Source organism: Chlorocebus sabaeus, chromosome 10 (assembly GCF_047675955.1).
Source record: "Chlorocebus sabaeus isolate Y175 chromosome 10, mChlSab1.0.hap1, whole genome shotgun sequence".
NCBI classification, from domain to species: Eukaryota; Metazoa; Chordata; class Mammalia; order Primates; family Cercopithecidae; genus Chlorocebus; species Chlorocebus sabaeus.
Genome location: NC_132913.1, coordinates 44,785,843 through 44,802,572, shown reverse-complemented (window position 1 = coordinate 44,802,572; position 16,730 = coordinate 44,785,843). Strand labels below are relative to the sequence as shown.

General features: G+C 35.3%; 1 protein-coding gene across 2 annotated transcripts in view; it reads left to right on the top strand.

Moving 5' to 3' along the window:
- The window catches only part of ACVR1C (activin A receptor type 1C), a 97,177-nt gene that overhangs the window by 38,020 nt on the left and 42,427 nt on the right, over positions 1-16,730 (top strand). For both annotated transcript variants that reach the window (XM_007965020.3, XM_007965022.3), the window contains exon 2: positions 4,011-4,241. In XM_007965020.3, the coding sequence (XP_007963211.1) occupies positions 4,011-4,241 (231 nt within the window). The remainder of the gene's footprint in view (positions 1-4,010; positions 4,242-16,730) is intronic.

Below are 16,730 nucleotides of genomic sequence, written 5' to 3'. Positions count from 1 at the left end.
GTTTAAGATTTTTAGACCCACTTTCCCTATGCTATTCATTTTCTATTTTCAGAGAACAACGTTGAGACTCTGTAAGGTTAAATGTCTTCTCCAAAGTCAATCAGCAAGTTAGTGACAGAGTGAGGGCTGGAACTTTTGTCTTTTCCTGAATTCTTTGGCTGGACCATCACCAAATACTACCTGCTGTGTGACCATCTAGAATCTAGTCTGGGTCATTAAAAGAAGGAGAGCAGTCAAATCACTCTTGACAGAGCAGAAAGAGATGCATTTCTTTATTATGGCTTTTGAATTGTCTCTGCATCCTAGTTCATTTGGCTATTCCTTTATGGGTTACAAATGTATTTTGACTGTTTTGCTTGTTTGCATAAGGCAACTGGCTTTACCTCCTTCAGTAGTAGGAGAGATAGTCCCTAAGTCTTTATATAGTATTTCCTATGTGCCAGAGATTTGTCTAAGGGCTTTACATAGGTTAACTAATTTATGCTCCACAACAACATTATGAGGAGATATATTATTATTAGTCCTGCCTTTCATGTAAGAAAATGGAGGTACAGGAGACAAAGTAATGCCTAAGATTGCAAAGCTAGTATAATCAAATTTCTAAGATTGGAACTGGAGAATGCTAGAAAGATTTCATTGCCAGTAGAAACCTAGATGAATGGTTGCCCATGAGTTCTCTTTTTGCAAGGAAAGTGCCTTGAAACATGTTCTAAAGCACTAGATTTTATCTATATAGCTCTATAGAATCCCAATCAAGTTAGAATATATGGTTCTTCTGTATCACATAAATATTGATGACAAAGTATATTTACTGATGTTGGTCACCATTGGAATAAATAGGAAAGTGAGCTGTTATGCTTGGTTCAGTGTTGATAACAAAACAGTATTTTATTTTAAGATTGTATTTCCTGTAGGATACCAGTATTAAAAATGTTTTTAGAAATGATGCTTCATCAGTTAAGAAAAATTGTTGATAGAAGAGAATAATTTCTATATGATCGATATAGAATTTGTTCTTTGTTAAATATTCAGTTATATAGGAATAGTACCCATTTTTGCTCCCATATCGGTATTTGAAGTTAAGTAAAAGTTGTCATTTATGTATCAAATATTTTACAAGTGTAAAATCAACTCCCATTTGAGCGATTAGCAATTTAAAGACTTTAATTTTACTAACAATGATTATATGGTAAAAATTTGGACATTTAGATAATTATGGGAGGAAAGTTGTGATTTAACAAAAAGTTCATAACATTAATAATATATTTATTTCTGTTTTTGTTGCATTTGCTTTTGGGGTCTTAGTCATAAATGTTTTACCTAGGGAATGTTGAGAATAGTTTGTCTTTGTAGGTTTTCTTCTAGAATTTTTCTTGTTTTAGGGCTTAGAGTTAAGTCTTTAATTCATCTTGAGTTAATTTTTGTATAATGTGAGAGGAGGATCCAGTTTCTTTCTTCTACGCGTAGCTATTCTACGCGTAGCTATCCACTTTTCCAAGCACCGTTTATTGAATAGAGTATCCTTTCCCCAGTGTGTGTTTTTGTGTGCTTTGTCGGAGATCAGTTGGTTGTAAGTATGTAGCTTTATTTCTGGATTCTCTAATCTGTTTCATTGGTCTATGTGTCTACTTTTATACCAGTACCATGCCATTTTGGTTACTGTAGCCCTGTATTTATAGAATAATTTGAAGTTGGGTAATGTGATGCTTCCAGATTTGTGCTTTTTGCTTAGGATTACTTTGGCTATTCAGGCTCTTTTTTGATTCCATAAAAATTTTAGGATTTTTTTTCTAATTCTGTGAAAAATGATGTATTTTGATAGGAATTGCACTGAATCTGTAGAATGCTTTGGGCAGCATGGTCATTTTCACAATATTGATTCTTCCAATCTATGAGCATGGATGTTTTTCCATTTGTTTGTGTCATCTATATCTCTGCACAAAGAAATAATAGAATAAACAGATAACCTATAGAATGGCAGAAAATATTTGCAAAGTATACATCCAAAAAAGGATGTATCCAGAATCTACAAGGAACTCAAGAGAATCAGCAAGAAAAAAGCAAATAATCCCATTAAAAAGTGGGCAAATGACATGAATAAACACTTCTCAAAAGAAGATATACAAATGGCTAACAAATATATGAAAAAATGTTCAACGCTAATCACCAGGGAAATGCAAATTAAAATAATGGTGAGATATCAGCTTACCCCAGCCAGAATGGTCACCATTAAAAAGTCAAAAAACAATAGATGTTGGTGTGGATACAGTGAAAAGCAAATGCTTATACCCTGCTGATGGGAATTTAAATTATTACCATGTCCATGGAAAACAGTATGGAGAGTTCTCAAAGAACTAAAAATGGAACTGCCATTTGATCCAGCAATCCCACTATTGGGTTATCAAAAAGATACCTGCACATGTATGTTTATGTCAGCACAGTTCACATTGCAAAGATACGGCATCAACGTAAGTGCCCATCAACCAATAAATGAATAAAAACGTGTGTATGTGTATGTGCATATATATATATGCACACATGTATATATATACACACACATGTATATATACACACACACATATATATACACACACACGTATATATATATGGTGTGTGTGTTTTTGTGTGTGTGTGTATATATACCATAGACTACAACTTAGCCATAAAAAAGAATGAAATAATGTCTTTTGCAGCAACCTTTGATGGAACTGGAGGCCATTATCCTAAGTGAAGTAAGTCAAAAGCAGAAAACAAAATACTGCATGTCCTCACTAATAAAAGGGAGCTAAGCTGTGAGTATGCAAAGGCAAACAGGGAGACGTAAAGGATATTGGAGACTCAGGAGGTGGGGGAGGGTGGGAGGGAGGTTAGGAATGAAAAATTATCTATTGAGTACAATGTACACTATTCGGGTGATGGGTACACTGAAAGCTGAGACTTCATCATTATACAGTTCACCCAAGTAACCCAAAACAACTTGTACTCCTAAAGCTATTGAAATTTAAAGAATTTTAAAACAGTAATACAAAGCTTATTTAGTATTATGCTATTTAGAAACAATATATTTAAATAAAATTTGAATAAATAACTCACAACCACTAGATGCTTCATGCTGATGAATATTTTACATCAAAACATAAATAGGCACCACTTTGGACATGTGACTTAGTGGTGACTGTGTGTGTGTGTGTGTAATAAGTGAAGAATGTTGGAGAGGTGTAGATAGTGAACAGATTAGTTTAACCAAGTGTAATTTTTCACAGTTGTATTGGTATCGATATTCTAAATTCTATTATTGGTGTGCCTTACTTTATGGACTGGATGTGTGAATTAAAGAAAATTACCTGAAGGTCATGGTGTCTGTTCAAATGATTCATTCTAATATATGTTCTTTAGTGAAGAGGGGAAATATAGTGGCTCACCAATGTCTTAAAGGAACTATGACAATAACAATTGTGTTAAAGTATCACAGAAAATAAATATAAAGTGTCACAACTACTTTTTAGAGACATAAATGTCTATGGTTAGCTTTGCGTTTAGCACATTTGCTTAAAAGTTTAAAGGAAGGAGGGCAAATGAACAGAACACACTGAATTGTTTGGTTACACAGCTGCCATAACCCCACTTTAATGTTCTGTGAGTGTTGCTGGACAGCTCCTCTTGGTTGCTGTGATACTGTTTCCTAGCATTTCCTAGGAGCTATTGATTTAGGAATGAGCTGATTGAACTTAATAAGGAGGTATTTAGAGCATGGATGGGAAAAATGCTTTAAATATAGTAGCAACTGAATAAATCACAAAAATATTAGCAATAGTAAATGATAATTGGACAAGATGTTTAGTGAAATACATGATGGAGAGGGAGTAAGAGCTTAGCATGTGTTTAGCAAGTGTTTTTATTTAAACCCTTTTTCCATTTTCATTAAGATTGAATTTATGTTCTGAGGTATTATCAAGTAAAGTAGCATGATGTCTTTTGTATTTTAAATCTTTTTGCCTTACTCTTTCCAGGACTGAAGTGTGTATGTCTTTTGTGTGATTCTTCAAACTTTACCTGCCAAACAGAAGGAGCATGTTGGGCATCAGTCATGCTAACCAATGGAAAAGAACAGGTGATCAAATCCTGTGTCTCCCTTCCAGAACTGAATGCTCAAGTCTTCTGTCATAGTTCCAACAATGTTACCAAAACCGAATGCTGCTTCACAGATTTTTGCAACAACATAACACTGCACCTTCCAACAGGTAAGGGGTTTATCTTTCTTCATTCCAAATTTAATTTTACTCTTGGGAAACTATAAGAAATGGTAGGAATCAAACTGTCTTGTGTTTCTTTAAATAAGAAAATCTGTTTTACAGTTCTGTTTTTGATTTTGGCTGGTAAAATTCTCTAGAGTCTAGCTGAGGTTAAGTTTTTAAAAAATTGCACATCATTGTCAAAACATTGACAGCAACGTAACAATTTTGAAGAAATTTGTCCATGTGATGTATTTTTGAAATGATTAATGGACCTAAAGTCAAATGTAAATTTTTTTGGATTTTTCAAAAAGAAATTGAGATCGCTTCTCGGCCTTTTGGCTAAGATCACGTGTAAAAGACATTGAGAAATATACTGAGAAGAAAAAGAGCATAACTAAAAATAGCAGATTGCCAACTTTTCTGGGGACAGAATCTTTTTTTCAGGGGCATCCTCTGCATATCTTCTCCATCTACCCACATTCAAGTGAGAGCACACCCCAGAGAGGTAGAGGCAGAGTGGAATTTGACCCTTCATCGTTGTTCAGATATTTTTCTGCCTTTCGTCCAATTATACAGTGCTTTACCCCAATTTATAAGATGCTAAAAATCCTGATCTGGCTCTTTATCAGTAACTGGGATCTGAAACTTTGGGAGACATTAAGGGGCATGTAATTCTGACTTTAAAACTAGTTTACGATGTGAAAGTAGTCCTGCTATTGAACTTCTTTAATATTTTTAATATAACAATAATTTAATGATTATCAATATAGATGTATCTATACAGAGATACATGTACTTCCTTACAAATTAACATTTTAAGGCAATGTTATCTAAGCTCAGGTGTTCATATGTCATCATATCAGTATACCACTAACGTACTGTTTACCTATTTTTAAAATAAGCTAACCGCCTTTTAATTGAAAAACATTTATTGTATAAAATATAGTATCACTATCACAAATTTAAAAACTTGCCCTAAATAGAAGATAACTATGTAAACAAACAAAAAATGCTCCTGCATTTCAGTTAGGTATTTGCATTTTCTCCTTTTTAAAAGAGAGAAGACAGAAGAATAAGACATATTAGCAGGAAATGAGACTTTTTGTTACAAAATACAAAAAAACTAAGAGAATAAGAGAAGGAATCATAATATGACTCAGTGTTATTTAATATCATGTTTGTTTGCCATCCCAATTCATCTCAGAAAAACTCTTAAAGTAATTCCACGTACCACCACTAGTACTTATCCCAGTCCTTGGAAACACTGCTGTAAGGCATTATCATGTATATTGCAACCTCAAAAGTTATACTTGGCATATTTCATCCCTGAACGCTACTTGCAGTCATGGATTTTAGACCATATTTATTCTTTCTATCTCAGATTCCATAGACTTCCTTGCTTTGGTAGTGATCTGGGATCTATTATGGGCACTTGTTTCCTTACGTTTTATCTCCCAGTTTATCTGTGCACCAGAGACACCCTAAAGTGAAGCTTCCTTATGTTTGATGGTCTTCTCCATAGCCAAATACAAAGGATTTTAGGGGTAAAAAAGAGTCTCCTCATTAGCTGTGGCAGTGACTTGTAATGTGTCTTGCCAATAGTGAATGATCCTCAAGACTATATTCTTTAACTACAACAAAAGGTATTAGAGGGCAAGATGTCTCATATGCAATTGGGCAAATCAAATGTACTCAATGCAGCTAGAATATAGGTCCTTCCCAACCTAACTGTAAGCTCTGCCAAAGTACTGACAGGTCTATATGTTCTACCCTTAAGTTAATCAGTAACCAGTCTTTCTTTTTCAAAAATCAACTTTATTAAGGTCTAATTTAGGCATGATAAAATGCGCATGTTTTATTATTTATTTATTTATTTACAAAAAATAGTTTCTTTATCGAGAATGTGTGTGATGAATAGTGGGAGGACAGTGGGTGATTAGATCTGGGTAATTAGTATATTCATCATCTCAAACCTTTATCATTTAAAATACACATATTTTAACTATATAGTTTGATGAGTTTAGACACATACATATGCCCTTGTAACCACCACCACATCTCCATTACCTCAAAATGTTCTCAGTCCCACTTCCACCAGTGCTAGACCACTGATCTATTTTCTATCATTGTAGATTGGATTTATTTTTCCTAGAGTTTCCCATGAAAGGAGTCATTATGAAACTTTTTTTTGAGGGGTGAGGAATTGGCTTTCTTCAGTCAGAATAATGTTTTTGAGATTCATTCATGTTGCTGAGTTTATCAGTAGTTTACTCCTTTTATTGCTGAATAATGTCCCACTCTACGTATATATTACAATTTTAAAAAATCCATTCATCCATTGATGTGCATTCAGGTTATTTCCATGTGGAGGCTATTATTCGCAAAGCTGTTATGAGCATTCACGTACAAGTCTTTGGATATGTGCTTTTATTTCTCTTTGAAAATACCTAAGGGTGGAACTGCAGGGTCACATGATAAGTATATGTTTAACTTTATAGTCTCCCAAATAGTTTTCAGACTGCTTATAATATTTTATATCTCTAACAGAAATGTGTGATAGTTTCAGTTAGTACGTATTGTTGCCAACACTTGGTATAATCAGTCTTTAATTTTAGTTATTCAAGGGTTTTGTATTGGTATTTTATTGTGGTTTTAATTTGCATTTCCCAATAATTAATAATGTTAAATTATTTTGTCATGTACATATTAGTCATCATTTATGTATCTTCCTCTGTGTAGTGTCTATTTGAGTGTTTATTAAAAATTGAGTTTTTTTGGCCAGGTGTGGTGGCTCATGCCTGTAATCCCAGCACTTTGGGAGGCCAAGGCGGGCAGATCACAAGGTCAGGAGATCGAGACCATCCTGGCTAACACAGTGAAACCCCGTCTCTACTAAAAATACAAAATAATAATAATAATAATAATAATAAGCTGGGTGTGGTGGCAGGCGCCTGTAGTCCCAGCTACTCGGAAGGCTGAGGCAGGAGAATGCCGTGAACCTGGGAGGCGGGTTTTTTTTTTTTTTAATCTTTTTCTGGTTGAATTGGAAGTGTTCTTTATATATTCTGAATACAAGTCCTTTATCACATAGATAAATCGTGACTATTTTCTTCCATTCTATGGTTTGCCATTTTGTTTTCTTGAAGCTATTTTTTACAGAGCACAAGGCTGAAATTTTGATGAAGTCTGATTTTTTTTTTAAATAATTATGATAGTTTACTAGTTTCATGTCCTGAGTTTTTGTCTACCCAAAATTCATATATATTTTTGTTTTCTTCCAGAAGTTTTAATATTTCAGTTTTTACAATTAGTTTCAATTTTTACATTCAGTTTCTACTTAATTTGTGTTATTATGTGAGGTTAAGGTGGAATTTTATTTTTCCATATGGATTTGAAGTTGTTCTAGCATCATTTATTGAAAGTCTATGCTCTACTCATTGAGTGATGGTTGCACTTTGGTTGAAAATAAAGTTACTTTATATATGTGGGTATATTTCTGGCCTCTTTCTTCTGTTCAATTGTTCTATATGCCTTATACTATCACCAAACTGTTTTGATTATTGTAGTTTTATAGTAAGTATTGAAATCAGGTTTTGTGAATTCTCCAACTTTGTTTTTCCAGATTAATTTGCCTATTATCCTTTGCATTTTTATCTAAATTTTAGAATCCACTTGACAATTTCTACAAGAATACCTGCTGAGATTTTGATTAAACTGAGTTGAATATATAGATTAATTTGCAGAAAATAATCATGTTCACAATATTGAACTTTTAATCCATGAACCTAGTATTTTTTTTTCTTCACCTATTTAGTTCTCTGGTTACTCTTAGCAGTGCTTTGTAGTTATCAGAGAACAGGTCTTATAAATATTTTGTTGACTTTATCTCTAGTGCATGTTTTTGATGCTATTGTGAATGGTATTTTAAATATCTCAATTTCTAAATGTTAACTGCTAGTATATGATAATAAAATTAATTTTCTTTTTATCTTATTTATGATTTCCTGAAAGCTTGTGAAAATAACTTATAGACTTGGTGCGGTGGCTCACACCTGTAGTCCCAGCACTTTGGGAGGCTGAGGCGGGCAGATCACTTGAGGTTGGAAGTGTGAGACCAGCCTGGCCAACATGGCAAAACTCCATCTCTACTAAAAATTAGCCAGACGTAGTGGCACATGCCTGTAGTCCCAGCTACTCGGGAGGCTGAGGTGGGAGAATCACTGGAACCCAGGAGGCAGAGGTTACAGTGAACTGAGGTCGTGGCACACTGCACTCCAGTCTGGGTGACAGAGTGAGACACTGTTAAAAAAAAATAAGGAAGGAGAGAGAGAGAGAGAGAGAGAGAGAGAGAGAGAGAGAGAGAGAGAGAGAGAGAGAAGGAAAGAAAGAAAAGAAAGAAAGAAAGAAAAGAAAGAAAGAAAGAAAAAAAAGGAAGGAAAAGAAATTATATTCTAGTAGCTTTATTTTCCTAGATTCTTTAGCATTTTCTGCATACATAATCATCTTATCAATGAATATAGACCATTTTATATCTTCTGTTCTGATATATAGAAGATACAGAATTTTATTTCTTTTCCTTGAGTTTTTGAACTGAATGGGACTGCCAATATACTGATGAATAGGAGTGGTAAGAGTGAAGATCCTTGCCTTTTTCCTGATTCTAGGAGGAGAGCATTCATTCTTTTACCCTTAAGTATGTTGTTAACTGTGGGCTTTTTGTAGATTCCTATTATCAATTGAGGGAATTTACTTGTATTCCTAGTTTGGTGAAAGTTTCTCTTTAAAATCATGAATGGATATTACATTTTTAAAAAGTAGCTTCATGAGTTTATTGAGAGTATCATGTGATTTTTCTTCTTTAGTCTGTTCATATGATGGATTGCATTAATTGGTTTTCAAATATTATCTATAATAGGGAAGATATGTGTTGTCTGGCCACTAATTAATGTCTACAAGAAATGCTATGTGACATTTAATTGAATTTAAGCTTCTTTTTAATTAAAAAAATTTTTAAGACAGTGTCTTGCTCCATGACTCACTGCAGCCTTGAACTCCTGGGCTCGAGTGATCCTTCTACGTTAGCCTCTTGAGTAGATGGGACTACAGGTACATGCCACCACACCTGGCTCATTTCAAAACAAAAAATTTTTTTTGAGATGTGGTCCTACAGTGTTGCCCAGGCCTATCTTAAACTCATGGCCTTAAGCAATCTCCTGCTTCAGCCTCCCGAAGTGCTGGAATTATAGGTATGAGCCACTGTACCTGGCCAGATGCAAACCTTTTTATTTGAAAAAGTTGGGGACTTTCAGGCTGAGTACTGGATGATGAAGCTAGTGCCAACAGCTCCACCATTTCTGTGTCATCAGTGAGTGTGATTGACATCTCACCCTCTGCCTGTAGGGATTTGTCAATTTTGAAGTGATCACAAAACAGGAAATACAGAAATGTACTCTGAAAAGTAGACAGTGTGATATTTCTACAGTACTTGGTAGTCTGCATCATGTCCATGTGCAGTAGAAGAAAGGTCAGGAGGTGACCAGAAGAGGTTGGACAAAATCTCGGACTTCCCTTTACAGTTTCACCTGAAAGCCAAGTGGATTCTTGCCTCTCTGACTCTTTCATCAGTCACCCCAGATGGTGGGGTCATTTCTAAGGGTAGCTGACTTGATGTAAGTGCAGTAACTCAGTCTCATGCTTCAGCTGGTCCTCTCTTCTGTACTTAGATCCTATTTGTTATGGTGGGGACTTTGCTTTATTTTTTTGTGTGTGTGACAAAATTTTTCTCCTGACTAGAGCTCATGACTCCCCTCCCCTCTTCCCCTAGTAGGTGTGTATCCTTACAGTGGTTTCTGTCTGTGAGGCCCCTAATCCATCCCCCTCAGTTCTGACAATTCCTTCCTGATTTCGTGTAATTTCGGCCTCCTGTCTCTATTCAACATGTCTCTTAAACCGTTTTTTCATATTTTCTAATTTTTGAATCTTTGATGATTTCAGTATCTATAGTCTCTGTGGGTTTGGTTCTGCTGTTTTTGGTTCTGCTGTTTTTGGTTCTGCCGTTTTGGTGACTTCTTTCCTTGTGTTTTTTAATGATTTATTTTATTGTGAGCTCATGGTCTTGGGAAACCTTATCTGGAGGAAAGTTTTGAAGCCTGTATTTAAAATTTGTTCCTCCAGAGAAGATTTATATTAGCTTCTGCCAGCTGCCTCGGGGGGTGTTACCAACCCAAAACCATTCAGTGTTTTGATTAGGTTTTTTGGGGCAATGTAATGGAGTGATTTCTGACTCTAAGCCTCCCTGTAAGGGATACGCACTTGTAGTGAGGAAATCTCAGATTTTTTTTCTTTTGTCTTTTTTCTGCTTTACCCAAAGTCAGACTTGAGACACACAAGCATATACCCTATCTCTCTCTGTAGAACTTTTTGTTTTGTTGTTTTGTTTTGTTTTCATGGCAGTGCCATTCTTAGTTGTCTGATTTATGCAAGAATCGCTGATCTGACCTTTTGCTGTTTCAGGAATCATGCTTTATTTCCCAGCCTCGTGATACAGTGTGGTAAACTAAGCACTTCACCACCAAGAGCTGGCAGATGCCTCCAGGGTCAAGGCAGCCACAGTGCTCAATCCCCTTTCTGGATTTGTACTTTATTCTTGGCTGTCGAGCAATTCATTTATTTTTGCACCAGCTTTATCATAAAATAGAAAAAAATTATTGATATTTTATTCAGCATTTTTATGTGTACTGTAGCAAGAAGGGTTTCTGTGGACATCTAAAGTGTAACTTGGCAAAAATGGAAATTCTAAGATAGTTTATTTTTGAAATGATGCTGGCATAATTATCTATCCATCTGGAAGAAAACAAGACTGTACCACAGTGTCATACCATATACAAAAATAAATTACAGCTTGATTAAATATCTAATTGTGAAATATAAAACAATTTAAATGTCAGAGAAAAATTTAGAAAAAAAGATTTTTTATGACTTTATAGTATGGAAGCTGTTCTTAAATAAGACAGGAAACCCAGCTGCTATAAAAGGAGAAGAAAGATATAATTGACTTGATGAAAACTAAAATAAAAATGAATGACAAAAGATAACATAAATAAAACTAGAAAACAATTTAAATATTGGGTGGAAATGTAGAAATATTTGTAGTATATATGACTGGAAAAAGATAACTATTTAAAAGATAAAGAGGGCGTGTGTGTGTATGTGTGTGTGTGTGTCTGTGTATGTGTTAATTGCAAGATGGGTTGGGGAAAGAGAGAGGGTACATGAGAGAGACTGAGAAAGGGAAAATGCTAAATGAACAAAAAATGAGAGGGCATAAACAAAATTTACAGAGGAGAAAATCTAAATGGTCAAATACCGAAAAGATGTTTAACCTCACTATTAGCTGGGATTCCATTTTTCCCACCTATTAGATGGGCAAAAGTTAAAAAAATGTTCTATCAGCCAGAACATTTTTAAATAAAATTATCCAAAAATTAGATAATAATATCTTAATAAGGAAATTCAGTGACTCACATGGCAAGAAATCTGGAAGTAGTCAGGGTCTATTGTTTGTTAATAAAGAGGCTTGACAATGTCACCAGCCTACTTCCATATTTCAGTACTTCCAACAACCAAGCATACAAGGATGCGAGGCAGTATGAATAAGGACAGCAGAAAAGAGCATATACCAGAAACCGATGATGGCGTCATATATTGGAATTAACAGACAAAAATTATGTCTGTTTTCCAAATGTAAAGAAACAAAAGGCAAACTTGAAAATATTTTTAGAGAATAGGAAGCCATTAAAAAGTGAACTGGCAGATTTAAAGAAGCACAGAAGAAAACTCTTAAAAATGAAAAATACAATAACTCATTTACCAAACTTAGGGATGGGTTTAAGAACAGTTAGCATAAGAATGATTGAGGAGAGAAATAGGGGTCTTAAATACAGGTCAGAAGAAATAATTTTGTATGCAGTACACGGAGAATAGAAATGGAATGTATGGAAGAGAGGATGACAAACTGAGGAAAGTGATAGAAGAGCTAATACATGCTTTCACATGGGAGTCCAAAAGAGAGGGGAGAGAAAATGGGGCAAAAGCGGTACCTGCAAAGATAACAGCTCAAACATTTCCAGAATGGAGAACACTGGTCCCCAACCCCAAGAAAGTCAATGAATATCAATAGGACAAATAAAAAGACTTCCAAAGCTTAACACATTATAGTAAAACTACAGAACACCAAAGACAAAGGGAATTCCTAAAAGTTGACAGAGGAAAAAAGTTAATTAGAGCAGAATTTAATTTAATGTTCATCAGTTTAATTGAATATAATGTTAAGTTCTATTTAACATTAAATTTAACATTAAATTCAGTTAAACTCAATTTAACATTAAATTCGAGTAAATAGATTAACATTAAATTCAGCTCCTTTGAATTGTCTTAATTAAATTCAATTAAATTGAATTAAATGTTAATCAATGAACATTTATTAACATGTTAACCCAGGTAGAATTAACATTGTCTTCTCAATAGCAAGAAGTGAAAAGAGAAACAGTGCAATTATATATGCAATATTTTGAAAGAAAATAGCTAGTAACAGAATTCTATATCCAGCAAAAATATCTTTAAAGAAGGAGGGTAAGGAAGAGGCCCTTGTAAAGTAACAGAAATAGAGTGAGTTTGCTATTAGTGACACCTTGATAAAGGAAATTCTGAAGGATGTACTTCAGGCAGAAAGAAAGAAACACCAAAGTTCTGACATGCAAGGAGGAACGAAAAGCAAAGAAAGTGAGAACATGTGACTAATTCTCAAGAATATTATTGACAATAACAGCAATAATCAGATAGGGCTTTAAAAATATTAATATAAACCATTCAGTGTAATAATGGCATTCTGGATGTGTCAGGAGAGGGGCCAATGGGGTCAAAATGTTCTAAAGACCTTATTCTGTCTAGGAGAAGGGTAAAAGATATTTTTAAGCATTAATGCTTTAAAATGTGCCTGTTGTCATTTCTATGTTACTTTTAAAAGAACAGATTGTGAGTATATTCTTTCTAATCTTCAGTAGGGAAAAATGGAATAATAAAAACAATCCAAAAAATGTCAAGAGGTCTGGGCACGGTGGCTCACGCCTGTAATCCCAATGCTTTGAGAGGCTGAGGTGGGAGTATTGCTTGAGCCCAAGAGTTTGAAATCAGCCTGGGCAACATGGCAAGACCCTGTTTCTACAAAAAATTTTTTAAAAAGTAGTCAGGCGTGGTGGCGTGTGCCTGCGGTCCCAGCTACTTGAGAAGCTGAGGCAGGAAGCTTGCTTGAGCCCAGGAGGTCAAGGATGCAGTGAGCCATGCTCACACCATTACACTCCAACCTGGGTGCCACTGCACTGCAGCCTGGGCAGGAGCATAAAACCCTGTCTCCAAAACAAAAACACAAACAAAACAAAACAAATTGACAGAAAAACCAAAAGAAGTCAAGGAAAGAGAGAAAAGGAAGCCCACAGAAGATGTGACAAAGAGAGAGCACCCAAATATATCAGTAATAATTAAATGTAAATAGTTTAATGTAAATAGACTCAGCATTCCAGTTAAAAAACAATGATTATCAAAGTGTAGAAAACAAATTCAATTAAATGTTTAAAATACGTATCTAAAATGAAAGTTTACAGAAATGTTGAAATTATTGTGATGGTAAATATATAGTATACATATATTAAACAAACAGAAGTGTTAGTTTACTTAAATTAATAGAAGACAAAACAGAATTTAATGCAAAAAAATTACTAGAGTTTAAAAATGTCACTTTTTCACAGCTGAAGTTTTAGTTTACCAGGGATTTTTAAAGAAATCTAAATTTCTATGTACTTAAGAATAAAGTCTTAAAAATAAAGAAAATATTCACAGATCTATAAGGATAAATAGAAAAGTCCACAATCTCAGAGGGAGATTTCAACATACCACTGTCTTGGTAATTGATATTACAGTAGATTTTTTTTTTAAATTAGGAGAATATACAGGGTTGAAACAATATGATTTATGAACAACCTACTTTTTCAAAAATTATAATTTACTGAACCTGAACAGTCCTGTGACATTAAAGAACTTGAATCATTTATAAAATGGGCAGTAATATATGTATTTTCATTAAGAAAATTTCAAAACCCAGAAGTCTCTACCAGAAAGTTGTGCTAAACTTCAAGGAACAGGTAATTCTTACACAAACTCTTCTAAAGCACAGACAAGGAGGAATCTCATTTTATGCATAAATTTGATATCAAAACCAAACGAAGTATAGAAAAGGAAAAGTACAAGCCATTCTCATTCATGAACGTGTATGCAAGCATCCTAACTTTGACCTGGAACCATATAGGAAATGAGACTCTGGGAGCCATAGTTCAAGTTTACCCAAGTTAACAAGAAAATGATCAAGCATAATGATAGACCTATTTTTTTAAGGCAAAGAAATGATTATTCCAGGCCAGGCACGGTGGCTCACGCCTGTAATCCCAGCACTTTGGGAGGCTGAGGCGGGTGGAATCCAAGGTCAAAAGATGGAGACCAGACTGGCCAACATGGTGAAAGCCCGTCTCTACTAAAAATACAAAAATTAGCAGGGCATGGTGGCACATGCCTGTAGTCCCAGCTACTTGGGAGGCTGAGGCAGGAGAATCGCTTGAACCTGGGAGGTAGAGGTTGCAGTGAGCCGAGATTGAGCCATTGCACTCCAGCCTGGCCACAGAGTGAGACTCCGTCTCAAAAAAAAAAAAAAAAAGGAAATGATTATTCCTCAAGCCAAGATAATGGTTGTCCTGGGGGAAGGGATAAGGTTGTGATCATGTGGGAGTTTCTCAGAATGGGGGTGCCAGTGTTGAGCAGAGAGGGGATTTACATGGACATTTATAATTATTTGTTATATTCTACCTATATATTGTACATAATTTTCTGTATATTCATTATATTTCACAACAAAAGAAGAATAAAACATCAAGTTTCAAAGTAATGTGTGAGTATAGGTAAATCTATGGAAGGTTACACATTCTGTTGATATCCAGAGTAGGTATTGGAGACAGCTGACAGGCAAAGGACGTTCTTTAACTCTTACCTTGTCAATTTGTATAGTGTCTGGCTTGTTTTGTTGCACATATATTCTTTTTCTAATAAAAAAGCCTAATGAGTCAAAAGTTAATATGACTATAAATAAGTGTATCCAAGACATCTGGTTTTCTTCCATACCCATTTCACAGGATAACTTAGACTTTTTAGCTGGTTATGTGGCTGTCTCCCTAACAGATAATATTTTCAGCTACTCTTGCAGCTAAATGTGGTAATGTAACTAAGCTCTGGCTAATTAGATAAATGGCAGTGTTTTGGAGGACTTTGGAGAAGACTCATTAAAACAGCACTGGTGGCCAGGCATAATGTTTCACACCTGTAATCCTAGCACTTTGGGAAGCCCAGGCAGGAGGATCTGTTTATCCTAGGAGTTCAAGACCAGCCTTGGCCAGATGGTGAAATTGCATCTCTACAAAAAATAAAGGAAATTAGGCTGGGTGCAGTGGCTCAAGCCTGTAATCCCAGCATTTTGGGAGGTCAAGGTGGGTGGATCACCTGAGGTCAGGAGTTTGAGACCAGCCTGGCCAACACAGTGAAACCCTGTCTCTACTAAAAATACAAAAATTTGCTGGGCATGGTGGCACATGCCTATAGTCCCAGCTACTCACTAAGGAGGCTGAGACAGGAGAATTGCTTGAACCCGGGAGGCAGAGGTTGCAGTAAGGCGAGATCACACCACAGCTATCCAGCCTAGGTGACAAGGGCAAAACTCCTTAAAAAAAAAAAAAAAAAAAAGAACTAGCTGGGTATGGTGGTGCACACCTGTAGTCCCAGCTACTTGGGAGGCTGAGGCAGGAGGATCCTTCAAGCCCAGAAGACCAAGGCTGCAGTGAGCTATGATTGCACCAATACACTCTAGACTGGGTGATAGAGCAAGACCCTGTCTCTTAAAAAATTAAATTAAAAAAACAAAACAGAATTGGCATATGAGTATACCACCATCATCGTGCTGCCTGGATGCAAAGGTTGGAGTTATAGCAGTTATAGCAGCTGCCTTGGATCATGAGGATGGTGGTTTCACTGTAGGACCACAACAAGGGAACTGACAGGGGCCTGACTGAAAACTTTATAAAACCATCCTGCTACTATTGGACTACCCATCTTCAGATCTCTTTCCCATGAGGGAGAAAAACAATGGATTTATTTGGTTTCCTCTGTTATTTGTAGTTAAATTAAATTCTAACTAACATAAAAGCAGCAAAGCAAGTCATCCAGAGAGGCAGCAAAGCAAGCCTACCTGCTCATAGAAGGTAGAATTTTTGTTTGTAGATCAAATAAAACCTGTCTATGAGATAGGCTCGTAGACAGGTTTTATTTGATCTACACAGTTTCTGGGAAAGAAAATTGAATTTGTTTATAATGTTAAACATTAAGAGTCTGCTGTGGTCTGAA